At 47.6% G+C, this 26,832-nt stretch overlaps 2 protein-coding genes across 8 annotated transcripts in view; one reads left to right on the forward strand and one right to left on the reverse strand.

The window, feature by feature from the left end:
- Window positions 1-3,555, reverse strand: part of DNAI1 (dynein axonemal intermediate chain 1) — a 60,579-nt gene extending 57,024 nt beyond the window's left edge. The window contains exons 1-2 of the mRNA XM_030818385.1: window positions 3,401-3,555; window positions 3,161-3,305 (exon numbers count right to left, since the gene is read on the reverse strand). Coding sequence (XP_030674245.1) covers window positions 3,161-3,305; window positions 3,401-3,555 — 300 coding nt within the window. The remainder of the gene's footprint in view (window positions 1-3,160; window positions 3,306-3,400) is intronic.
- Window positions 3,556-3,603: 48 nt separating this feature from the next.
- The window catches only part of FAM219A (family with sequence similarity 219 member A), a 58,613-nt gene continuing 35,384 nt past the window's right edge, over window positions 3,604-26,832 (forward strand). For 3 of the 7 annotated variants that reach the window (XM_003263399.4, XM_003263398.4, XM_012509158.2), the window contains exon 1: window positions 3,608-4,009. In XM_003263399.4, coding sequence (XP_003263447.1) covers window positions 3,950-4,009 — 60 coding nt within the window. In that variant the 5' untranslated portion in view covers window positions 3,608-3,949. Of the gene's footprint in view, window positions 4,010-26,832 lie in introns of all 7 variants that reach the window. The other 4 variants (XM_030817557.1, XM_030817558.1, XM_003263400.4 and 1 more) reach the window with 3 other exon arrangements.

Here is a 26,832-nt window from a genome sequence, read left to right on the forward strand (position 1 = left end):
TGCTGGGATTGTGGAATTTTCATAAAGAAATGGTGAGGTTTGAAGTAGGATGGGTAGCAAAGGCAAGACCACGCAGGGTGGCAAAGGTCATACCAAGCAAATTGGACTTTTGGGACTTTATCCTGAGAGCAACAGGGAACCATTAAAAGGCAACTAGTGGAGTGATATGAACAAATGGAATTTAAACTCCTCTCTATCCTCTAACAAACCCAACCCTGATCTTCCCTCACCCCTGGCAACCCAGTCTTACCTACCTCCTCCCTGAAGCCTTTCTGCTGCTCTAACCTGCAGGCCTCTCTCCCCTTCATCCCCAGGGATCCCAGCCTCCTTTATCTTTTTCTGCCTGGGTTCTGTCTCCCCCATTGAACTGAACTCCCAGAGGACGGGGACAACTTCTCAAACATCTCTAGGACATCCCACACCTGATTAGCACTGACTCAAATTGGTCTTCACTGAGGCAAGAAAATGATGAATACAACCTAGCACAACCCAACCTTTTCTCACACCCCACACGCCAATATTTACTCTGAACTAAAACAAACCTTCCCTCCATGGGGCAGTGCTGATGTGTACGGGGCCAGTTGACCCAGTTTTTTCTGCTTTCTGTCTGCTGTCACCTCTCCCTGCTTTCAGTGTAACTAGTCTCTAATGTCTCCCTAATGGGCTAGAGAAACCCACACCCAAGCTTGTTCAAACTGCAAGTTGCTAGAAAAGACAAATCGAATCTGTAATGACAGAAAGCAGATCTGTGGTTACTTAGGCAGGCCAGGGGTGGGGCATAGGAGGTGGGATGAAGCACAGGGAACTTCTTGGGATAGAGAAAGTATCCTATATCTTGAGTGTGGTGGTGGCTTATACGTGTGTAAATTTGTTAAAATTTGTCAACACGTACAACTAAAATGGTACATTCTACTATATGTAAACCAAACCTCAATAATGTTTATTTTAAAAGCAAACTGCTGGGGCGCAGGGGCTCACCCCTGTAATCCCAGCATTTTGGGAGGCCTAGGCCTGTGGATCACCTGAGGTCGGGAGTCCGAGACCAGCCTGACCAATATGGTGAAACCCCGTCTCTACTAAAAATACAAAAATTGGCTGGGTGTGGTGGCCCACACCTGTAATACCAGCACTTTGGGAGGCCGAGGCGGGCAGATCACGAGGTCAGGAGATCGAGACCATCGTGGCTAACACAGTGAAACCCTGTCTCTACCAAAAATACAAAAAAATTAGCTGGGCGTGGTGGCAGGCGCCCAGCTACTTGGGAGGCTGAGGCAGGAGAACGATGTGAACCCAGGAGGCGGAGCTTGCAGTGAGCCAAGATCACACCACTGCACTCCAGCCTGGGCGACAGAGCAAGACTCCGTCTCAAAAAAAAAATAATAATAATAATAAAAAAATTAGCCAGGCATGGTGGCGCGTGCCTGTAACCCCAGCTACTTGGGAGGCTGAGGCAGGTCCCTTGAATCAGGGAGGTGGAGTTTGCAGTGAGCCGAGATTGCGCCACTGCACTCCACCCTGGCTGACAAGACCGAAACTCCGTCTCAAAAATAAAAAATACAAAAATAAAAAATAAATAAAAGCAAACTGCCTGTAAATATAGGGTCAGGAGGCTCAAACACAGTACATGAACTTCAACGTAAAGCCCAACCCCAACATAAAATTAGGGCATGTTCATATGGGACTAGCAGCTTCTCCAAGGCTGCAGAGACCTAAGAAAGTCAGGTCCATCTGCTACAGAAGCCCGGGTAAAAGAGGCAGAGGAGCAAAGGCTAACATGGAGGTGGCCAGACCAAAATATGCAAAGTCATAAGTAGCATGGAGATTGGCTCTCTAAACCTCAATATACCTAGACTTGAGTGGGGTAAATCTGGAATAAATAAATAGAAGTCCTGCTTTCCAGAGCTAGAAACTGCACATTAGCCTGAGTGGTAATTCATAAAGGGTTTGGAAAAAGTTCCTGAAGGACTGAGTTGCTTCACCACAGAAGACTCCTTGGAAACTGGGACTGCCTTGCCTTCCGTGGTGATGCTGAGGAAGAAAGCAGAACTCTGTGCTCAGTGGGTTAAGTGGGGGATGACTCGGGTTTCCTGTGAGAAGGGATGACATCTGTCCAGGTGGTAATAAGAGCATAATGTTCACATAGCTGAATGAACCATAGGAGTGGACCAGGGGCTCGCAGGGAAGAGAGACATATGAGGCTCTAGAAATGGTTAGGGCGGAGTGTTTGGGTTGTGCACTGTGGGGGTGGGGACAGGGATGAGAAAACGGCCTCTCTCCTCTTCCTCTTTGCCTGCTCTCTCTCTCCTCATAAATCTCCCAGCACAGAAAATAAAATCACACTCCTGCACATAGCCTGTCCTGTATTCTGTTTAGTTCTCTTGCACACCCTCTGTGGGCTCCCAAACAGCAAGGCCTGTGTTCCCACCTGGTCTGGAGCTAGGCACACAGCAAAGGGTTGGATAAAGAATGCCTTTGAGGCTGGGTGCAGTGGCTCACGCCTGTAATCCCAGCACTTCGGAAGGTCAAGGTAGGAGGATCGCTTGAGCTCAGGAGTTAGAGACGGGCCTGGGCAAATGGGGAAAGCCCGTCTCTACCAAAAATACAAAATTTAGCCGGGCGTGGTGGCCTATGCCTTTGGTTCCAGCTACTCGGCAGGCTGAAGTGGGAGAATCGCTTGCACCCAGGAGGCAGAGGTTACAGAGAGCTGAGATGGCGCCACTGCACTCTAGCCTGGGCTACAGGGCGAGCCTCTGTCTCAAAAAAAAAAAAAAGAAAAAAGAAAAAAGAAAAAAATTCCTTTGGGACAAGAATGTGAGGACAAGGAGGAAGGGACTCGTGGGAATGGGGATGGGGCAGTTAAGGAGAATAGACTGGTCAGAATGAGTCCATGGGGTAAAGTGAAGTGAAGAGATGGGAATGGTGGATAAAAGGAGAGAGGTAAGAAACGGTGGGTTGGGGTAGTATGGGAAAGGAGGCCGGGATTAGTGGGAAAGAGTAGGACAGAGTCAGAGGTCAGTGGGAGCACTTGCCAGAGGTCACGGGGGTGAGAAGGCTGGGGTCAACAGAGAAAAGATCAAGGATCAGTAGGAGAGGTATGATTAGTGGTCACTGGCGACGACGAAAGTCAGAGGTCATCAGAAGGAAGGTGTGCGTGCGTTACCTGCTTACGAGGCTGTTTATGGGGCGCCTTCGCAGAAGCAGGAAGCATCTCAACCCCTGGAGAGCCTACAAAACGCTCCCTCGTCTGAAGACAAAAAGTTTGTCCGTCTCCTTGACCACACACAAGAAATCTGGACTCTCTTCCACTTCAATTACCAGTCGCAACGGTTCTTTAGGGACAGCCGTTGTTGTGGGTCCCCGTGCCCTTGCAGGATAGAATCCAACTCCCTGACGCGGTTACCCAGCAACCGACCAGCAGCCAAGGCGCAGGCGCTTCTGGCGCGCCCAGCCGGCCCGAGAAGGAGGCGGAGTTGGGCGCGCGGCTAGCGAGTCTCCACTAAGCCCCGCCCCCTCAGGAATCACAGCCGGGCTCCCGTGCGTTCGGAACTCTCGCATGTGGGTGGGGCTGGGGTCCCCAGACACCGCCTCCTCATGAATAATGCAAGCTCCGGGCGGTGTCCCGGACCCGGAAGTGGAGTTGCCGAGTCACCGCAGTGGCTGAGCTACTGACAGGAGGCGGCGGCGGAGTAGGAGGCGAGGCAAGACCTGCGGCTCGGCCCGGCCACAGCCGCGATAGTGCTAGGCAAGCCCACGGAGTCACGCCGGCCTCAGCAAGTCTGCGAACCTCTCGCCTCCGCCCACCCCTGCATCCGCCCGGCCCCTGCCCGCCCGACTGGTCCGGGGAGGCCTAGTCTGCACCACCCGCCGGGCTCCTGGGGCCGCCGCCCCGCGCGGTCCCGTCGGTGTCCCCGGCCGCGCCCGGCCCCTGGCCCGCTCGCCTGCCGGCACCATGATGGAAGAGATCGACCGGTTCCAGGTGCCCACCGCGCACTCGGAGATGCAGCCGCTGGTGAGGGGGCGGGCGGCGGGCAGGCCAAGGCCGGGAGGGGGAGTCGCTTGAGGGGGAGGGAGGGAATCAGGCCGGGGGGATCGTGCGGAGGGGCGCCCTCGGATAGGGCAAAGAGATCCCTGAAAACGTATTGCCGGGGGACGGGGACTTGCAGGACAAGAAAACCGTGAGAGAATATGCTGGATGAGAGCAAAGGGACCTGTAAGGGCGGAGGGCACCGTCGGTGGAAGCAGAGCACCGTCGGATGGAACGGAGGGGGCACAAAGGTGCACACCGCTAGCGGAGGCCCATAGCGGGGACTGGCGAGGGAACTGCCATGAGGCAACGCCGGCGGCAGGCCCAGGGGGCTGGGATGGGCGGTGGGGAGGCGTTTAGCCCTAGAGGCCTGTGATGCTTAGGGCGGGGGAGCCGTCAGGCTAAGAGAGATTGGGAATCAGCTTTTAGAAGAGGAGGGGCCTGCCCGCCTGTCCGCTGGATTTACGGACAGGAACGCTGGGCCGGGGCGAGGGACCCAGTGGGGGAAGGTGGTTGGTGCAGAACCTGGGAATTCCGTTCTCCGGTGGGGAGCGCAGGCAGACCAGGCTGCGGGCATCTAAACCGGGAAAGAGAGTGCGCGGCGACCAGATGGGGAATCGGGATGCAGATGAGAGTGCTCGGGAACCGACGGGAGAGGAAGTGGGGTCGCGCTGGAGCTGCCTGTGCCCACTGGTTGGGAAGAGCCCCCATCATCTTAGGCCTACGTGCCTGAAGTCCTTGCTGGGCGCGGATCCTGCCGCCTGTCCGCGGTCCCGGAGTCAGGGAGGAATGATGTCATCGCTGCTGGCGCGGAGGGAATGGAAGGGGGAGGGCAACTCGGGTGCACCGAGGCTAGGCCTAAGGGAGACCATGCTTGCTGGCCACCGCCCAGGGGGCTACCTGACCTCGCTTGTCTGTCAGGCAACCGGGTGGGAGACGTGCAGGCCTAGCCAGCTCGTATAGTGAGGGGGGAAGAGAGGGAATGTCTAGGCTATGTTCGCTTTATCCCCCTGGAGCCTGAGCTGGAATTGGAAGGAGGCAAGGTGGGCTACAAACCCGAAAGTGTGGATGCCCCATTTCTCTGAGCCATGCTGGCTGGAGCAGAGCTGAGCTCTCCAAGTTCTGAAGTTCTGCTTCTGTGTTAGGCAGGGTGGCCAGAAACAGGTCTACCCTTGGGCCTATAACCCCCCTGGCTGACAGATGTGCTTTGTAGCTTCCTGGGCGAGTAACCTACCCATTACAGCAGCCAAGATGGGCCTTGGCAGGGACCCATCACCACCTTTTTGTCACACCTTTTGGGGGATGGTAGAGAGAATCATTAGTGGCCACTTAGCAGGAGACAAAAGGCTTTTTCCCCCTTTCATGACTACTTAGACAGTTCTAAGAGCCAAAACAAAGAAGTTTTACAGAAGCATACAATATTAAACCGGAGAGAGGTGTTGCAGGACTTTTTCCTAGCCTCATGCCATCATTGGATTATTTGGGAGCCAGAAAATCCTGGAGAGAAGTCCATCCCATGAACTTAAAGAAGGACTTTGGGCTGGCTGAAGATAATTTTCCTTTCTGAGTTCTCTTTCTAGCTAACCTGGCTTGTCAAACTAGATTGCCCTTCCAGTTCTAAGTATCTAATGAAGAATCAAAATAGAGGGTGGATGAAGGAAGAGGAGGTTCAAGTGTGTCAGGAAAAGGAAGCAATGAGTTGTTTCTTGTCTCCCATCTGGGGTTCCCAAAAAGGGGGGAAATAGCTGTTCAAAGAAAGGGGAGAAGAAATAGAGCCACCAGGCTCTCTCAGTTGTCCTTGGTGCTTCTGTTATTGCCTGAAATTCTGAATAGTGGTTTGGCTGGGTAGAGAACTCTTGAGCTGCTTCCGGTCTGTGTGGCCCTGGAGTTGGAGAAGTATCTGTGGCAAGGAGGCACTTAGAAAAGCTCTGACTGCCTTCAGACCCTTTTAACTGCTAAAGTCACCCTTGTCTGCAAGAGAATACTTTTTTTTTTTCAGACAGGGTCCCTCTCTGTCAACCAGGCTAGAGTGCAGTGGCACGATCTTGGCCCACTGCAACCTCCACCTCCTGGATTCAAGCGATTCTCCTACCTCAGCCTCCCAAGTAGCTGGGATTATAGGCCCCTGCCACCACGCATGGCTAATTTTTGTATTTTTAGTAGAGACAGGGTTTCGCTATGTTGGCCAGGCTGGTCTTAAATGCCTGACCTCAAGTGGTCTGCCCGCCTCAGCCTCCCAAAATGCTAGGATTACAAGAGTGAGCTGCTATGCCTGGCCTGAGAATACTTTATTGAGGTTGAGTGAGAGCCTTATGGAAATAGCAATATAGTCATCCCTCATTTGAGGGTCATAGACATTGCCCCGCTTCCGGACCTCTGTCCCCAGGTTGTATTCCAGAGGCACCTCAAAACCCTTTAAATACCCTGTGTATTGTTGAGGCCAGCAGAATTTTGTATGATGTTTCTTCAGGAGTCTTCGTTTTGGGGCATAGAGAATTAAGATAGTCTAGCCTGGGAAACACAGTGAGACTCCATCTCTACACAAATATTTAAAATTAGCTCAGCATGGTGCTGCATGCCTGTAGTACCAGCTACTCAGGAGGCCGAGGCAGGAGGATTACTTGAGCCCAGGAGGTTGAGGCTGCAGTGAGCCATGTGCCTACCACTACATTCCAGCCTGGGCAACAGAGCAAGACAATGTCTCAAAAAAAAAAAAAATCAAGATAGCATATCATAGAGGTAAAGGGCAAAAAAGAGGGCAAAATGGCTCTTTAAGAGTATTTGGATAGGCCATAAAAACCAGGGTCCCAGGCTCAGACTTAGCTATGACCTATTTCATTTTTTTGCCATTTATTGAGACCTCTAGGAAGTCTCTCCTCCTTCCTAGATTGTTTTTCCATTGATGAGATGAAGACAAACTATCTCTTTAAAGTTTAAACAACAGCTCCTCACTCTCCCTTCTAAAGAATACCACAGAGACCTGATATCATTGATTCAGCAATTGATTTATCAAATAATTATTGAGCATCTGCTCTGTCCCAAATATTAAACTAAGTATTAGGGATAGAGTGGTTAGCAACACAGACACAGATGTGACCCTGCTCTTGAACCCACAGTTTGTCAAAGTTTGTTTCTCTTGCTCACTCTCTTAGTGTGATCCTCCACTGGGGGCAGAGTAGGGGCTGACTCATTAAGCCCCAAGGGAGCCAGGCAATGCTGGTGTCATCATCATTGCCCCTTTCTGGACCAAGCTGTATGGATAGAGGCTTGTCACATGGGCGCCATCATCAAATAACTCTCCCCATCCCATAGTGATGGGAAGAATCCAGAGGCCATTGCCTACTTGGAAAGATAAACTCTAGGGGGAGCACATCTTTATTTTTTTAATTATTTAATTGAAAGAGAAACTCAGGCTTGAAAAGAAGGCCTGGGGGCGTGGCAGAACTGGGAGAGAAGGCAGCCAGCAGATCTGGGTGTTTCCAAGGTGCTAATTTAAGCATTAGATCTCAGTTAGTGGGAGGAAGAGGAGGAGATCCCTGCCCTGTTATTGCTGCTGCTGTTGTCACAGCTGCATGGAGCCTCCTGTCTCTGGTGGGAGTTTGCCTGAAAGGAGTGGATTCCCTCCTTTCCCCATCACACCAATTATTTAATTGGCCTTGTTGCAACTCAGCAGCTGAACCAGGCCCGGTCTATCCCTGAGAGCTCCCCATGGTCTCTTCCTGTCTCCTTTTTTTTTTTTTTTCTTTTGAGACGGAGTCTTGCTCTGTTGCCCTGGCTGGAGTGCAGTGGCGTGATCTTGGCTCACTGCAACCTCTGCCTCCAGGGTTCAAGTGGTTCTCCTGTCTCAGCCTCCCGAATAGCTGGGACTACAGGTGCACGCCACCACGCCCAGCTAATTTTTGTATTTTTAGTAGAGACAGGGTTTCACCATGTTGGCCAGGATGGTATCAATCTCTTGACCTCATGATCTGCCCACTTTGGCCTCCCAAAGTGCTGGGATTACAGGTGTGAGCCACCGCACTCAGCCTCCTGTCTTCTTTTGAAAGGAGTGAGAGCTCCTCTTAGAGACGTATCCACTGGACTCCACTCCTGCTGTATCTATCTTTCAGACAATCCTGAGTGTTTCTGAGCACAGATTCTCCCAAAGAAACTGCCAGGGATAGGCACATTTTGTGTATCAGCTCTGTGTCTGAGCCATACACCTCACTGATCTAGAGAAGTTCCCAGCAGCCCAAGGCTCTCTGTTGATCAGTTGGGTTGAGTTTGGTATATTGTTTGTATGAGCAACAGGGATAGGCTCTCTGGCCCTATTGTCTGTCTGCTCAGCTTGTTGGTGCAGCCGCACAGTCTATGTCTTCTCTTCGTCTGCAATTGGAGAGGAAGAGATTTGTTGTAAGAACAAATGGAGCTTTTAAGCACTTAATTGTGTCAGGCAACACCCTGCCTCCTGTGCTCTCAGGGACCAAAGAGACTTAAAGAATGGCAAGTGGCACCAGATAGGATCTCTGCACAGCTGAAAGAAATGTTACTCTAGCCTCACTGAAACCAGGTTATCAGTTAACTCATTTGTTTAGTTCACGAGCATCTACTCAGATGAGGTACTTTAAGGATACAGGGACAAGTAAGATCTCTCCAGTGGGTGGCCAAGAGAAGGATGGGCTCAGATGGCTATAGGAAGGTTTTTAGATATATGTCAAAAAGAGTAGAGATCAATGAAGTGTCATGAGAATGAGTGACACCCTCCTTTGGGAGAGGGTGAGGAATGCTGAGATTCTGACTCTTTGATTACATGAGCTTGGGAAGGAGTTTCAGACTTCTACTGCTTCCTGACACTCAGGGATGGATGGGGATGGTCAGGACGGGACATTAATTCAGTGGGTAGGCCACAGCGGCTCCTGAAAGTGGCGGAGAGAACATTATAAAGATAGCAAGTAGCCACTGTGGAAAACTGACCTATATATATTCTATGTTCTGGGCACCTTAAGTTGCCTCCTTGTGGTCAGATGACTTTTCAGTTTAAGGTTGGATTCTCCTAGTGGGTCCATGTGGCTCATGACCCAGCAGTATTTCTCAGGCTCCTGGGCAGAGGCACCCTTCTTTCCTGCCCTATATTACAAACTAAGGATCAGGTTTGTTCAAGACTGCAGCTCCTTACTACTCATCTCCTCATCAAACAAACACCAAGTAAGAACCTATTCTCTGCTAGATGTTGTTCTGGGCTCAATAGCACAGAATTTTGCTCCAGGGAGATGCACAGTCTAGAACTCAGACTGAGGCACTATAGAATAGTGAGCACTGCAAGAGAAGAACCAGGCCCAGGAGCACCAAATGAAAGCAGGAAGGGCTGTCATCGAGTGGTCAGGGAAGGCTTCACAGAGGCCCTAGGAACTGGCCATAGGAAGAGTACTAGAAGCTTGGCAAACTGACAAAATGAGGCCAAGCAAAGAAAGGGCATGGAAGAAGAAACAAAGGAGTGCATTGGGAATGAATGAAGAGTTATAATTAAAGGAATAACATGATCAAATCTGAGTTTAGGTTAGTGGTGGATGAGAGATTGGAGAAGATGAGATTGGAAGTTGGAAAACGAATACAGACGTGGGTGTAATAATTCTGCTAGGAGACAATGAAGGCCTGCAGAAGCAGAGAAACACAATGGGACAGATACACAGGTACTAATAAGGTGGAATAGGCAGGATATGATATCTGTTGGGAGGTGGAATGGAGAGGTAGAGAGTTAAGGATGACTCTCAAGTTTGTGGCATGGACACCTGGATGGAGGAAGAGACCATCATCACCTCGGGAAACTCAGGAGCCCATGTACCTTTTGGTCTCAGGGACCTCTTACAACAGAGAAGGCTGCTGTTTTCCTTTGCTCTACTGCTGAAGCTACATTCTTGGGGTTATGAGGAACCCAGAAGTCCTAGAAAACCAAAGGTCAGAGTGGCACTCGGCCCCCCTCTGCCTCAAAAGGGCTGCTGAGAAACACACTCATCTGCCAGTGAATACTTCTCCCCTGCAACCTGCTTTGATGAATTCAAGAGAATTGGTGGTAGCAGCAAGGAGCCATAGTGGGTTTTGTTGTTATTTTCTTTCCAGTAGCACTTTGATGAAGAAAAAATAAAATCCTTTCTTGTCTGAGTGCTTTATGTTGCAGTTTCTGGCTTTGCCTTTTACCATCATTCTAGTCAAATCTATGGGTTTTTTTCTGACTGATGGAGCTGGGCTCTTTCACTGATTCCTTCTGGAATGGATATATGTATTACTGCATCACTGCAAGATGTCAAAATGGAAAAGGACACGTACTTTCCTTTTCTGAGACCAGCCTGAAAAGCTGCAGTTGGGTGGAAGCAGAGCCCAAGTGTTTCTTCCAGGCAAGGTGTACCAAAGGAGCAGGATTCTGGGGTGAGATCACTCAGAGGTCACTTGGCTTCTCAGAGGTCCCAGTGTGGCCTCTGTGGGTAGGTGCTTCTGTGGTAGCTGGGGTTCAGGCTGAGTCATTCCCAGCCCCAGCTGCCTGCTGCTCTTGACTGCCTATATAGCCCAGAGTGAGCAGAAATGGAAAACGGTCTTCTTCATTCAAACCTGATTAGTCTCAGGGACCCTCTCAACTCCTTAAAAAGGCAGGTGGAGCCTCGTGTCTGGAAAGGGAACATGGGAAATTTAGCTTCTTGGGCTTAGCTGCTTCATGCCTTCCTAGAGACCTGGGAGAACTGGTTCAGGGAGCTCCAGAGCGTGTGGGAAGGGGAAAACTGGGCTGAGGCAGATAACCAGAGGTGCTGGTTGAAGGAAGCAAGAGGTGTGGCTCAGCAGGGTCCCAAGTCATTGTTTCTTAAGGAGGCTCTGATGGGAATCTGGCTTTCTGGGCAGGAGAAAGGAAGGAAGGAAGGAGGGGAACCAGCTCTGGATTTGAGTCTGCTCTGGAGTTTAGAAATTGGCACATGATCCACAGACCTCACTGTGGGACAGCCAAATCAACTTCTGGCTGCAGGGAGGGACTCTGGAGTAGGGAAGTCATCTAGGAAAGAGGCCTGTAGCGTCTGGCCTGGGAGAGAGGGTAGACACGCCCGCAGGAGTTTCTTCCTAGGCTTTACATTCTTAGGAGAGAGTTCAAGCAAATCTGTACTTGTATTTGTTGTTATTATTGTTATTCAGAGATAGCAAATTGAGGATCAGATGGTTTGGTTATTGAAGGTCAATTTTAAGTTTCTGTGATGGTGGTGAGGTATGTGAGTTTGCGTGCAAGAGGGGACATAGAGCTATGAATGGTGTTTTCTGAATGACCGTTCCAGCCCTAAGTCTAAACATATGACAAGAGGCCACACCCAGGCAGAAACAAGACCAGTGATTGTGGCTCCTTGCCTGGTTTTGCCTGATTTGGCCATCAGATTCTTGGCTGTTAAAAGCAGAGTACATCCCATCTATCGAGAACAATACCTGAAGGAGTATTTTAAGATTTATTGAATTGGCTGGGCGCGGTGGCTCAAGCCTGCAATCCCAGCACTTTGGAAGGCGGAGGCGGGTGGATAACCAGGTCGGGAGTTCAAGAACAGTCTGGCCAAGATGGTGAAATCCCATCCCTACTAAAAATACAAAAATTAGCCGGGCATGGTGGTGGGCACCTGTAATCCCAGCTACTCGGGAGGCTGAGGCAGAAAATTGCTTGAACCCAGGAGGCAGAGGTTGCAGTGAGCTGAGATTGTGCCACTGCACTCTAGCCTGGGTGACAGAGCAAGACTCCGTCTCAAAAAAAAAAAAGATTCATTGAATTAACTACATGCAAACTGTGGAGTGAGAACCACATATATTTCACTACGTAGTTAAACATAATTATGTACAAGGTATAAATTATAGTTCCCCCCACTTTTTTTTTTTTTTTTTTGAGACAGGGTCTCTGGCACCGAGGCTGGAGTGCAGTGGCTTAATCTTGGCTCACTGCAACCTCTGCCTCCCAGGCTCAAGCGATCCTCCCGCCTCAGCCTCCTGAGTAGCTGGGATTACATTCACGCACCACCATGCCCAGCTAATTTTTTGTATTTTTTGTAGAGAAGGGGTTTTGCCATGTTGCCTAGACTGGTCTCAAAATCCTGAGCTCAAGCAATCTATTCACCTTGGCCTCCCAAAGTGCTGAGATTACAGGTGTAAGCCACCACGCCCGACCTAGTTCCCATATTAATTTCCCATTTTATCCTTATGAAGGAATTGGTGAAGCCCTTGGCCACGCACCATGCACGGTTTAGACCAGCATTTCCTATAGTATTCTATTAGGAATATTGATCCTTTGGGATGCTTCATGGGGGACAAAGGCTCCGTAGAAAAATTTCTGTGGGAAAGACTATATGCTCTATCCCATCACAATGCCCACTGATATTTTAAAGGCTCTGAGATGTCCTGCATTAAAGGAACCTTTTCAACTTTGTTTAATTCAATGTTTCCCAAGCTTATTTAACTATAGAACCTTTTTTCATGTTACATCTGTTAACATCTTACAGAACCAATGTGTTTCATGGAAAACACTCTTTGGAAAACTTTAGCTTAGAAATTAGTATCTGTGCTGATCCAGTCTAGATTTATAGTCTTCCTAGTTCTTTTAAATGTCTTTTTTAACCCACACCATTTTGCCCTGTGCTAGTGTCTAATGGGATGTTGCTGATTTGTTTCAGGGTCTGAACTTGCTGCTATCAGTAGGAAGCTCTTGGTGAACTTTGGTTAGGTGCACAGGCAAATACCAAGTGCCTTGTTTTTCTCATAATATTTCTAAGGGAGTTTTATTTCCCTTATGTCCCTCTACCAAATGCTGGTTTGATGCTTATTTTTTTGGACAGCTTTATTGAGATATAATTTATATATTGTATACATTAGCCATTTAGTACTTTACTTTTTTTTTTTTTTGAGACACAGTTTCACTCTATCTCCTACAGCCTTGACCTTCCCAAGCTCAGGTGATCCTCCCACCTCAGCCTCCCAAGTAACTAGGACTACAGGTGTGCACCAGCATGCCCAGCTAATTTTTGTTTTTTTCTGGTAGAGATGGAGTTTCGCCATGTTGCCCAGGTTGGTCTCAAATTCCTAGGCTCAAGAGATCCATCTGCCATGTCCTCCCAAAGTGCTAAGATTACAGGTGTGAGCCACTGCACCCAGCTAGTACTTTACTTTTAAACCAGTGTGGCTATCCCATGGCTGAGTTTTTTGTTTTTTTTTTTCAATAGTTTTTGGGGAACAGGTGGTTTTTGGTTATGTGGATAAGTTCTTTGGTGGTAATTTCTGAGATTTTGGTGCACCTGTCACCCAAGCAGTGTACAATGTACCCATCATGTAGTCTTTTATCCCTCATCCTTCTCCCACCCTTCCCCCATGAGTCCCCAGAGTCCATTATATCATTCTTATGCCTTTGTATCCTCATAGCTTAGCTCCCACCATGGCCTAGTTCTATTTCTCATTTTTACCTTGGGCTGTGCTCTGTGCTTTTATGTTCTGCCAAGCAATAGAGAAGATAAAGATAATCCAAATCTTTCATCAGGAAGAATCCCATCTGAATTGAGATTTAAGGTGAAAAGTGGATTCCCCGATTAGGAGATGTTTCAGTACTTCCTCTGCAGTATCAATAAATGTTCCCACTGTTCACAACAGCTCAAGAGACATTCCTGCATAATTATTTTATACCCTTCTACTCCACAGGCTACATAAAGCACGGATGATAAACAAGCATTACCCTTCATGCCAATGCCCCTTGATCAGTAGTTGCTGCCTGGAGCATTGTGTTAAGATGGATGCTAAGGCGGAATCCTGGTTCCATACGAAAGACTGACATGGTTTAGTTGATTTTCCATGTCTGCTATGGTCTTCAGCAGGGGGAACAACAGTTCTAGTATTCTGCTTGCCATCCCAGCGGCCCTGAATCATCATAGTTATCTTGGGCAAAGAACACAGGAAAGGGGAACTCTTGGGGATGTTAGCCAGCCAAGCAATCTGTTTCACTGAGGGGCTAAAGTCTTATGATATGGCTCCTTAAGAAATGAATAAAGGGGCCAGGTGCAGTGGCTCATGCCTGTAATCCCAGTGCTTAGAGAGGCCAAGGCGGGAGGATTGCTTAAGGCCATGAATTCGAGACCAGCCTGGGCAACATAATGAGACCCTGTCTCTACAAAAAATTAAAAAGTAGCCAGGCATGATGATGCATGCCTGTAGTCCTAGCCATTAGGGAGGCTGAGGTGGGAGGATGGCTTGAGCCCAGGAGTTCGAGGCTGCAATGAGCTATAATTGCACCATTACACTCTAGCCTAGGCAACAAAGCAAGACCCTGTCTTAAAAAAAAAAAAAAAATGAAGAAAACTGTTTTTTTTCTACTTGATCTTCAGCACTGGTTTCTGAAGTGTTGAATTAATATAAAGTTTAAAATCCTTTTGAAATAAATAGGCCAGGTGAGAGGGAGTAACCTTGACTCTGCTGAGCAGATAAGAGGGGGAAAGAAGCAGATTCAGGAAAAGATCTCATGAATTTCATATGAGTGGTTGGCCACACTTAATATGAAATTATAAGCCCTTGACCAAAGAAGCAAGAAGGAACAGGCTACAAGAAGAGACCCATAAGCCAGAAGTTACTGGCGAGGAAAGGCCCTATTATAGGTTATACAGCCTTAGCGCTCTTTTGTTTACCCAGGCTAAATAGGCCTGCTTTTTCCTTTTACCATTTCCTGGGACACTGGCTTCCAAATTCCCAGTTATCCTAGCTGCCCTAGTGGATACTTTTACGTTTCTCACCCCTGAAACTGAACACAGAGCTGTACATGTGATCTGCACAGCACAGATTATTGTGGGACTGCCACTACCCATAATATTGATATTGTACTTTTATTATTGTCAGTTGAGCTTCCATGATCATATTTAATAGCCATACCTATTGTTATATTGAACTCAGAACATATCTGGAACAGAGTAGCCCTTTCCCTTAGCAGTGTAAAATCAAGGCAAGAACCTGGAATCACATCTTGAGCTAGGCTTACTGCCAATACAGGTAAGAGTCCACTGAGGATAGTGAGATGATGGTTCCACATTTATTAGCAACTACACTACATGGGTGTAATGTGACTCTTATTCTCAGAAAGGTAGCTGGCTGAATTCAGCAAGACAGAATTTCAATAGGAATCTAGGGAGGCTGTGTGATTGGAGAAGGTAGGGACCTTTAAAGAGAGCTAGTGCTTGAGTGGACAGAAAGCTTAATAGAAGTCTACTATATAACAAAGCTAATGTGCTGCTGGGCTACATTAATAGAAGCATGGAATTCAGTTCCTAGGAGGTAATCATCCTACTCTGCCCTATTCTGTACTGGTCATCACCATCTGAAATCCTCCATTCTGTACTGATATCATCATTCAAGAGATTGGGTGACTAGAATAATGAAAGGAGTCAAAACCATGTCATGTGAGAATAGTTGGAAGAACTGAGCTGTTTGGCCTATGAATAAGCAGTCTCAGAGAAAGCATTTTAAGGTTTTCAAATACCTAAAAGACTGGGATTAGGAAAGAAAAGGAGGATAGTCTTCATGTTATCTGTAGCTTCACAGGGAGAACAAGAGCCATGGTGGGAATGTGAATGTGTTTTTACCTCACATTCTCTATGGTAGCAGTTCTTAAACTGGGCCAGAGGCCAGGGCACCAGGAAGACACACTGCTCTGTGCAAGTGTCCTAGTCCTTCCAAAGTAGGTGCTAGGAATAATATTCTAGCATTAAACATGGCTGTGTTATATGTGTGTACTATAAACTTGTCCAAGAATCCACTGTGGAACTTAGCACAAGCAGCACTTTTCTAGTTTTCTGTGAATAGGTGTTTGCTAATGTTTCCTATATATCAAGCCCTGTCACAAAAACAGCATCTTCTTCATGCATCCCTTTGTATCCTTCAGTGAAATGTGAGCTCTCCATTTACCTGTCCTGTGGCCCTAATACCTTGTCATTGTGTAAAGTTTATGGGTACAGTGTCTTATCCCTATCTTTAATTCCCCCCGCCCCCCCCCCTTTTTTTTTTTTGAGACAGAGTCTTGCTCTGTTGCCCAGGCTGGAGTGCAGTGGCACAATCTTGGCTCACTGCAGCCTCTGCCTCCCAGATTCAAGCAATTCTTCTGCCTCAGCCTTCCGAGTAGCTGGGAGTACAGGTACGCACCACCACACCCAGCTAATTTTTGTATTTTTAGTAGAGATGGTTTCACCATGTTGGCTAGGCTGGTCTTAAACTCCTGACTTCAAGTGATCTTCCTGCCTCGGACTCCCAAAGTGCTGGGATTACAGGCATGAGCCACTGCACCCAGCCTATCTTTAACTCCTTTTTAAGGTGGTGAAAAGATGTTTCCAACGCACCTGAACCATCTCATTAAGTAGATTAGGAAAATCATTTTGCCAACTTTATAGATCTGCAAGCAGACTCCCAGAAAGGTAAACAGGCTTAGCCATTACCCAGCTGGAGGTTGGCATGGGCTAGATTAGACCCTCCTTCACAACTTGGAACCCAATTAAGTTCTTCTACATCAAGCTTGAACTTCTCCACTGGCTTTTGAGGCATCTACACTAGGCTTTTACCCCTCAAAGCTGGCCATACTTGCTACCATTCAAGCCAACTTTCTTTCTAGTAAGTCCAGGCATGTCCTTCACCTTCTTTCATCTATTGGCACCTTGAGGCCTCCTCTCCTCTTAACAATTCTCTTCTGCCCATTTCACTCATATACATTCTTCAGAGATCAATATAAACTCCCATTCTTCAGAGAGCTTTCCCTGAATAGTCTAGTGACCAATCCCTAAGCCTCTATAACCTCTAGCAGATAACTTTATACAAATGATATTCTGGTTTAGGGTGTCCACTTTAATGTGCTGTGAGTCTTGTCACCCCAACTCCCCTTTGATCTCCTTGGCAGATAGCTTCTACCTCTAGAACTTACAGACTGGTGAAGAAGATACTTGCTCTTATGAAACAGAACTACAGAAGAATACAGCTGGCTCCTTTAAAGATGAGCAAGAGTGGAAAGGAGGTTGGGAAGTTATTCTAAGGAGGGGAACAGCAAAGACCTAGAGGGGGATGAGTAGGTGAGAATTAGTAGAGTGGAAGCTACATGTTGGGGAATTAAGGGAGATTCAGGGGAATACAGGGATGGGACATTCATTCATTATTCAAATAACATCTTTTGAGCATCTGCTATACGCAAGACACTGAGCCAAACATAGGAAGTAAAATGATGAATAAAGCAAACATGGTACCTACCTTCATAAGCTGGCAATCCAGTAGGAGAGACAGATACTAAACAAAGTGCACAAACACAATTACCAACTATGACAAGTGATAGAAAAGATAAGAAATGCAAAGGATAAGAAAAGTAGGAAAAGAGAGAATAATAAATTATTCTCTTACATTAGATTGTGGATGTCAGGTAAGGCTTCTATGAGAAAGTGATGTTTGAACTCAGACCACAGGATGAGAAGGATTTTGTTCTTACAAGGAGTGATGTGCTCCTGGCTCCCCAGTGGGCAGGGGTGCCTAGCTGAGTTAGCAATCTGAGTTCCTTACAAATTGGCCTTTTCCCATCTTCTCCCTTTGCAGCATTAGGTACATTTTCAGAAGTGAGGGACATAGAATAACATAAGAAGGGCAATCCAGCCCCTCTCTCATTGGTAGCAGAGCTGATAACTGTGCTGTCAGCTTTGTTGTGGGGGCTGGAGAAGCTATTAATGGAGTTCTAAGCTTTAATATTTAATGAGGAAAAAACTTAGCTTTGCTGATGAAGAGCTCCTACCTGAGTCTTCCAACATTATATGACTTGTACACATCCTCCTGGAAATGGATAAGGTCTCTGGGGATCTTGGAGGAAAAGAAGAGTGCCAGCCTGGATGTCCTGTTCTTAGTGTATCAGGCATGGGTTTCTCCTTACCACAAAACCCAAATGTATAGGTCATTCTGTCTGGGGGCAGACTTGCCTCTGGTGGGAAAGCCAGTAGCCACATTGGCATGCAAATTGCAGCAGCTGGTGAAAGGGGCCTCCACTGGGCCTCCTATGAATGCCAAAGCTGTTCCCTGAGGATTTTAGCTTCCAGAAAGTCCTCTCTGCTCTCAGCTGACCTGCTGCATCCAGCTCTGGCCTAGAGGACTCAGTGAAAGGCCAAGTGGGGATAATGATATGAGGAAGTGGTGGTAGCTAGTGGTTTAGGGAAGGGGAGGGAGAATTATGTGGAGTCAGGGAGGGAGACCAAGTTGGGGGTTGGTATTTAATGTAGCAAACATTGGTACCAAAGGGGACCAGTCAGAACCAAGATTTGACCATCTGTTAGCCTCCCTGTGAACTTCCTGATGAAATCTCATATTTCACATCCTTCATTTGCCATGGGCTCTGATACAGCAGAGAGACAGTCACAGGAAGCTCCCACAGGAGGAATTGGTGTGAGTATGCTTGAGGGGGTGGGGAAATTAGGATAAGCTAGTGGGGGGCACAGGCCTTAGGGCAGGAGCTGTGCACAGCAGTGGTAAGTAGGCTGGGTATATCCTAGCTACTACCACTTTTGTTATGACCTTTGGCCAGCCTCCTAACCTCTTTCAGGCATTTGTAAAATAAATAAGATCATGTATGTGAAAATAAGCTGCAAATTACTCTATTATAATTTCTGGTCTAAGGGTTGATGATAATGAAAAGGTTGCTGATTTCCATTTTCTGTCCATGATTCCCAAGGGAACTTTTGTGGGAGAGAGTGAGGAGATGGGTTATTCTTCTCATCACCAAATGAGAAGAGTCTTTGGTCTCCTTGCCAGGGCTGTGGTGAGGCCAGGCTGGAGAAGGACCTGCTCTGTGCTTTCACTGATCTCTGGAAGAGATTCCCATTGAGTGGGGCTGGGCTGGGGGACCTGTAGAGGGCGGCTGAGTCTGTTAGCAGAGTGGGCCTTCCTAGAGATCCCCACCATTGGTGATAGTGGAGGGTGTCCTACTGCCGTTTTGGTTCCCAAAGGTCAATTTTCAGGGCTCACGAAACATGAAAAAGTCAACATTGCTATTATTCTCCCCAATGTCAGTGGGCTAGAGGAGGCAGATCCAGATTGCTCACTTCCTTCACATTTTTAAATGGTTTGCCCTGGAAATTTTCAAACACATACCCCCTAGTACTTGTCACCCAACTTCAACAGCTATCAACACAAGGCTAATCTTATTTCACCCATACCCCACCTACTGGATTATTTTGAATAATTTAATATTTGAATATTAATGTTCGAATATTTGAATTAAATTTAATAATTTAATATTCAAGACAATCCAGTAGGTGGGGTATGGGTGAATAATCATCTATAACATTATACTATCTCTAAAAATGATAATTTTCAACATAACTACCATTATCACACCATTACTATTTTTAACATAAATACCATAAAAATCCTTTAATTCCTTAACATCATAAAAATTGGTTGGTTGGTTTGAATCTGGCTCACACATTGCATTTGGTTGACATGTCTCTTTTTTTTTTGAGATGGAGTCTCGCTCTGTCACCCAGGCTGGAGTGCAGTGGCGTGATCTCAGCCTGCTACAGCCTTTGCCTCCCGGGTTCAAGCAATTCTCCTGCCTCAGCCTCCTGAGTAGCTGCGATTACAGGCACTGCCATCATGCCCGCCTAATTTTCATATTTTCAGTAGAGACAGAGTTTTGCCATGTTTTCTAGGCTGGTCTCGAACTCCTGACCTCAGGTGATCCACCTGCCGCAGCCTCCCAAAGTGCTGGGATTACAGGCATGAGCCACCATGCCTGGCCTGATATGTCTCTTTTAATCTGTAGTTTCTCCCACCACTTTTTCTTTTCTTGCAATTTATTTGTTAAAACACAAAAACAAAAACAAACAAAAAGTTTAGTCCTTTGTCCTATAGAGTTTCCCACATTCTGGATTTTGTTGACTACATCCTTGTGATGTTTTTTATCCTATTCTGTCTCCTGTATTTTTGCAAATTGGTAGTTAGATCTCAAGGTTTGATCAGACTTAAATTCAACTTTTTGTAAAGAATCCTTCTGAGGTGTGATGTGTATGCCACAGTTTACCTTTTGAGGTATGATGTGTATGTATTTCATACCAAGAAGCACATGACATATGTTTATCCTATTTTTTGTGGTGTTCACATTGATTCGTGGTGTAGTTAGCCTGATCTCTCCATTATAAAAGTTGGTTAGGCATAGTGGCCTGTAATTCAGCACTTTGGGTGGCCAAGGCAGGAGGATCACTTGAGGCCAGGAGTTCGAAACCAGTCTGGGCAACATAGTGAGACCCCATCCCCATACAAAAATAATACAAAAATTAGGCATGGTGGCGTGCACCTGTAGTCCTAGCTACTTGGGAGGCAGGAGGATTGCTTGAGCCCAGGAGGTTGAGGCTTCAGTGAGCCATGATCATGCCATTGTACTCCAGCCTGGGTAACAGTGCGAGACCCTGTCTCAAAAATAAAAAATAAATAAAAGCCCCCTTCAGCCTTTCACCTGATGTTTTTACAGCCCTTGACTGTCGTTGCCTTGATTCATTATTCCATCAGGAATTTCCTTCACATTTGTACAGCAAAGAACCCTGTTAATTCTCTGCCTTCATACCCCACAAGTATCACCTGGTCTCGGGCTCTCTCTCCTTTAGGTCTGCTTCTTCCACCACTGCTCTTATCCTGTACCATCATTTCCTTCCTTATCAGCCCAAGATAGCCCTGGAGTGTCTTCAGGCCACATGTATCCCACCCCGCTTCACTAAGCCCTGTGCTTCTCTGAGGGGAGGGTCCTTACTGAGTGTGTTCTCACTGGGACAGCAGTATCTCACTTCATGAAGCTCCTGCATCTGCTCTCTGAATCTTCCTAGGGCTATGCTTGACTCATGCTAGGGAGTAGAAGCAACTGTGGTCCTTTCCTCCTCTGGGAGAGAGTTCAGCAAGGGCTGGGTTTATTTTTGCTTCCCACGGATTTCTGAGCAGCCTTCTTCTATGCTGAGGAGGGTCTTACTTGTTTCCTGAGCTTCCTGCCCCAGCCTGGGCTCTGGCAAGGACCCAAGCCTGGTTTCCTGTTTAGCTGGGCTACAAGCCGGGAGAGGTTGGGGGGAGGGATGGGGCAGGCAATTCTAGAACTCTTAGGTTCTTTTCTCTTTCCAGCCAAGTTTAAAAACCTATGTGAGAGCCAGGTGTGGTGGCATAAGCCTGGAGTCCCAGCTACTCGAGAGGCTGAAGGAGGATCACTTGAGCCCAGGAGTTAAAGGCTCTAAGTGCTGTATGATCAGGCCTGTGAATAGCCACTGCACTCTAGCCTGGGCAACATAGTAAGATAACAGTTCTTTAAAAATTGTTTTTTTGTTGGTTTTTTTTTTTTTTTTTTGAGACCGAGTCTCACTCTGTCGCCCAGGCTGGAGGGCAGTGGCGTGATCTCGGCTCACTGCAAGCTCCGCCTCCCAGGTTCACGCCATTCTCCTGCCTCAGCCTCCTGAGTAGCTGGGACTACAGGCGCCCGCCACCATGCCCGGCTAATTTTTTGTATTTTTAGTAGAGATGGGGTTTCACCGTGTTAGCCAGGATGGTCTCGATCTCCTGGCCTCGTGATCCGCCCGCCTCGGCCTTCCAAAGTGCTGGGATTACAGGCGTGAGCCACTGCGCCTGGCCAAAAATTGTTTTTTTTTTAATTAGGAAAAAAAAAACCTGTGAGGGCTGGAACACATCACTACCTTCTGGTACTTTGGCATTCCTGTGTTGCCCCAGTATCTCCACCCCTATTGTCTCTCCTCACAGAGGAGAGTGTGTACATGTGCCCCAGACAAATACAGTACATGCACTGAGGGAGGGCACTGCAAGCCAGCTCACCAGGGAAGCACACAGAAGTTGAAAGCTGCCTCTTGCAAACCTGTACCCACCCTTAGGTCTGGTTCCCTGCCCATGGGAGTCTTCCACTTCTACTACCCAGCCTAAGAGTTGTTAGTCCCCTGATAATTATGCCCAACACAATGGAGCATCTGATGCAGCAGGAAGTCTGAGAGGTGGAGGCTAGCTAGGGACCAGCTGTGCAACAGCCAGAAAACATAGAGGTCTGCAGTGACAGCTGACCACCCAGTACAGGATTCCTGATAAGAGCCTCACAGCCTTGGATACCCTGCCCACACTCCTCCTTATGTCTAGTTCTTCCTGAGGCTATGAGAATCCAGAGGGCCTCATTCTGTTTTGGGAAGGGACCTGTTGCTGATTACTTCTTTGCTCCCTCCTCCTGGGCGGTCACAGAAGGGACTGTGTGAAGCCCTATCCCTTTTATCCACATGAAAGTAAACATCAGAGGAAAGTGTCACCAAGTAGCAGGAGTGCCCCGTGTAGCCCCTTACACTTCAACAGCTTCCACTCGCTCTTACTATAAAGACTCAAATCCTTAATATAACCCTAATATGTGATCTGGCTCCTGCCTTCCTCTTCAGCTCATCTCATACCACATTACCCCCAATCACTACATTCAGCCTCACTGGCGTTTCCTCCACTTCTCTAATGTCCCAGGCTCCCTTCTGCTTGAGGGCCTTTGCACATAATGTTCTTGCTGCCTGGAATGCTTTTGCTGCACCTTCTACCTTTTTTGTTGTTGTTGTTGACTCCTACTCATCTTTCAGTTCTCTTAGCTCAGCTATAGTTTCATCACAGAGGACAATCCCTAGACTTGGTCAGTAGTCTTCCCCTTATTGCACTTTTCACATTTATAATTTTACATAAGTATGTATAATTAGTCTATTAACATGGGTCCTTTTGAAGGCTGTTGCATGAAACCAGAATCATTTTTACTTACCATTTGTCTCCTGTGCCTTCACATAATGGACATTCACTAAATATCTTTTGGTTGAATGAATGAATGACTGAATGAATTGTCTTCTAGTCTCATTTACTTGGTAACCCCATGTCGTATCTGACATTCAACCATACACCATGCATACGTGTATCCTACTGTTTAGAAGTCTGTCCGGAATTGGTGGGTTCTTGGTCTCACTGACTTCAAGAATAAAGCCGCGGACCCTCGCGGTGAGTGTTACAGTTCTTAAAGGCGGCGTGTCCGGAGTTTGTTCCTTCTGATGTTCAGATGTGTTCGGAGTTTCTTCCTTCTGGTGGGTTCGTGGTCTCGCTGGCTCAGGAGTGAAGCTGCAGACCTTCGCGGTGAGTGTTACAGCTCTTAAGGCTGCGCGTCTGGAGTTGTTCGTTCCTCCCAGTGGGCTCGTGGTCTTGCTGGCTTCAGGAGTGAAGCTGCAGACCTTCGCGGTGAGTGTTACAGCTCATAAAAGCAGTGTGGACCCAAAGAATGAGCAGTAGCAAGATTTACTGCAAAGAGCAAAAGAACAAAGCTTCCACAGCGTGGAAGGGGACCCGAGCGGGTTGCCACTGCTGGCTTGGGCAGCCTGCTTTTATTCTCTTATCTGGCCCCACCCACATCCTGCTGATTGGTAGAGCCGAGTGGTCTGTTTTGACAGGGCGCTGAATTGGTGCGTTTACAATCCCTGAGCTAGACACAAAGGTTCTCCAAGGCCCCACCAGAGTAGCTAGATACAGAGTGTCGATTGGTGCATTCACAAACCCTGAGCTAGACACACGGTTCTGATTGGTTTGTTTACAAACCTTGAACTAGATACAGAGTGCCGATTGGTGTATTTACAATCCCTGAGCTAGACATAAAGGTTCTCCAAGGCCCCACCAGAGTAGCTAGATACAGAGTGTCCATTGGTGCATTCACAAACCCTGAGCTAGACACAGGGTGCTGATTGGTGTATTTACAATCCCTGAGCTGGACATAAAGGTTCTCCACGTCCCCACCAGACTCAGGAGCCCAGCTGGCTTCACCCAGTGGATCCCACACCGAGGCTGCAGGTGGAGCTGCCTGCCAGTCCCGGTGCCATGCGCCCGCACTCCTCAGCCCTTGGGTGGTTGATGGGACTGGGCGCCGTGGAGCAGGGGTGTGGCGCTCGTCGGGGAGGCTCCGGCCGCACAGGAGCCCATGGAGGGGGTGGGAGGCTCAGGCATGGCAGGCTGCAGGTCCCGAGCCCTGCCCCGCGGGAAGGCAGCTAAGGCCCACTGAGAAATCGAGCACAGCGCCGGTGGGCTGGCACTGCTGGGGGACCCAGTACACCCTCCGCAGCCACTGGCCCGGGTGCTAAGCCCTTCATCGCCCGCGGCAGGGCCGGCCGGCTGCTCCGAGTGCGGGGCCCGCCAAGCCCACGCCCATCCGGAACTCCAGCTGGCCTTTAAGCTCCGCGCAGCCGCGGTTCCCGCTCGCGCCTCTCCCTCCACACCTCCCTGCAAGCTGAGGGAGCCGGCTCTGGCCTTGGCCAGCCCAGAAAGGGGCTCCCACAGTGCAGCGGCGGGCTGAAGGGCTCCTCAAGTGCCACCAAAGTGGGAGCCCAGGCAGAGGAAGCACTGAGAGCGAGCGAGGGCTGTGAGGACTGCCAGCAGGCTGTCACCTCTCAGAAAACACTTACTACTTATCTGCCACCAGACACACAGTGTTTCATTTAATCCTCTCAACTCTGCAAAGAAGGTATACCCTTAATCTACAGAGAAGGAAAGTGAGACCCAAGGTCACACAACCTAGTAAGTGGCAAAACCATTTCAAGCCCAGGTGTATGGAGTCTTTAAGGCCATGCTCTTAGCCGTAACACTGCACTGCCCCCTTTTGGCATTTTGGAGCATTGTCACTGGGCCCTGGTTAATTCAACTCTTAAGTCTGTATATTCTAGAACTGAAAGCCCCAAGAAGCCACGCTTCAGTTCTAGCGCTCCACTTTTGGCCCTGGCTGTGGAAGGACACTGGGGATGGAATTCAACCAGGACTCCCCAGGGTTCCAGGGCGTATATGTCTCAGGGTCTCTCACCCCATCTGTTTCCATGGATCCTTTGTAGCCTCCAGATCATAATGTAGTGTCCTGTTTTAAAGAGAAGGGCCAGCTGTTGAAATGGCCTGATCCGGCAGTGTCCTGGAGAGTAAGCATGACCTGATTAAGATCCTAGTCAAGATAATTGAGAGGGAGAGAGTGAGAGAGTAGCATTTGTCTTCTTGAGATTTCCTCATGAAAGATAGAGCCCCGGAAACTGGCTTCAAGGCTTTCCTGGGAAGTGCAAACCCATTAAGAGGGCAACGCCTCTTGCTGCTGGTTCTCATAGCTCAAGTTAGTCCACATCCCAAGTTCCTTTTGGTAGCAGGGAAATTAGGACTGATGAATACTTTAGACTAGATGGAAACAAAGTAAATGAGGAGAGAGCAACACAAAAACAAACAAACGAAAACCAGCTACCCTTTGTTGTTCATGCCAGGCATGCTGCAAAGTGTTCTATATACATTATTTCATCTCATTCTAACACCAGCCTTGCAAAGTAGGTAATATGACACCCATGAAAGGAAAGGGACATTAAGAAAGATAACTTGCCAGAAGTCATACAACCAGGTGGCTTGAGAACTAATCTAGGTCTTTCCAAATTCAAAACCCAAGTACCTCCCACAGCCAGTTGGTGAGAGTATACGTTGTCACAGCCTCTCTGGAACAATAACTGGCAACAGTGTCTCAAAATACAATGTGTACATTTCCCATTGACCCCCTCAGCTATTCTACTTCTAGGACTTTCTTAAAGAAATAGACAAACATATAAAGACTTTCTTTAATAAGAAATCATAGGCCAGGCTCTGTGGCTCACACCTATAATCCCAGCACTTTGGGAGGCCAAGGTGGGAGGATTGCTTGAACCTAGGAGTTTGAGACCAGTCTGGGCAACAAAGCAAGACCCCATCTCTATAAAATTTTTTAAAAAATAGCCAGGCATGATGGCAGGTGCCTGTAGTCCCAGCTGCTTGGGAGGCTGAGGTGGGAGGATCACTTGAACCCAGGAGGTCAAGGCTGCAGTGAGTTGTGGTTGCCACTACACTCCAGCCTGAGTGACAGAGTGAGACCTTGTCTCAAAAAAAACCCAAAAAATCCCAGAAATTATAATAATTATAAATAAATACACATACATAATTTTATAATAACATTATAATAGTTATAATCGATTAATAGTTATTAGTAGCTGCAACATTATAATAGTGAGAAAAAGGCGAGAAAAGAGCAATGTAGGCTGGGCACGGCGGCTTACGCCTGTAATCCCAGCACATTGGGAGGCCAAGGCAGGTAGATCACCTGAGGTCAGGAGATTGAGACCAGCCTGATCAACATGGTGAAACCCCATCTCTACTTAAAATACAAAATGAGCCAAGTGTGGTGGTGGGCACTTGTAATCCCAGCAACTTGGGAATCTGAGGCAGGAGAATCGCTTGAACCCGGAAGGCAGGGGTTGCAGTGAGCCGAGATCATGCCATTGCACTCCAGCCTGGGTGATACAGTGAGACTCCATCTCAAAAAAAAAAAGCAATCTAAACCTCCATCAGGGAGGACTGATTTAATAAATCATGGTACCTCCATCCCATAGCATACATATGGGCAGCCTTTTAAAAGGAGGATGTAAATCTAATATGAATTGACATAAAAAGATATTCATGATAGATGCATTTCATTGTGGTAAAGTGCACATAACACAAAAGTTACTGGGTAAAATACATATGGAAGATGGATCATCTGATTCCATCTATGTTTAAATTGGTATATATGATTACATATTTTTAAAGTCTGGAAGTATAAAATAAACTGGCAATAGTAATGAATTATAAGAGAACTTTCATGTTCTGTATTCACCTTTTTGCATTTGAATTTGTTATGACAAAACAACATCACCTTTTTCTTTGAATTTTTTTTCTATTTGGGGAAACAAATGGTCAAAAATCATGCTCTTTGACTC

This window comes from Nomascus leucogenys, chromosome 8 (assembly GCF_006542625.1).
Source record: "Nomascus leucogenys isolate Asia chromosome 8, Asia_NLE_v1, whole genome shotgun sequence".
In the NCBI taxonomy this organism is placed as follows: Eukaryota; Metazoa; Chordata; class Mammalia; order Primates; family Hylobatidae; genus Nomascus; species Nomascus leucogenys.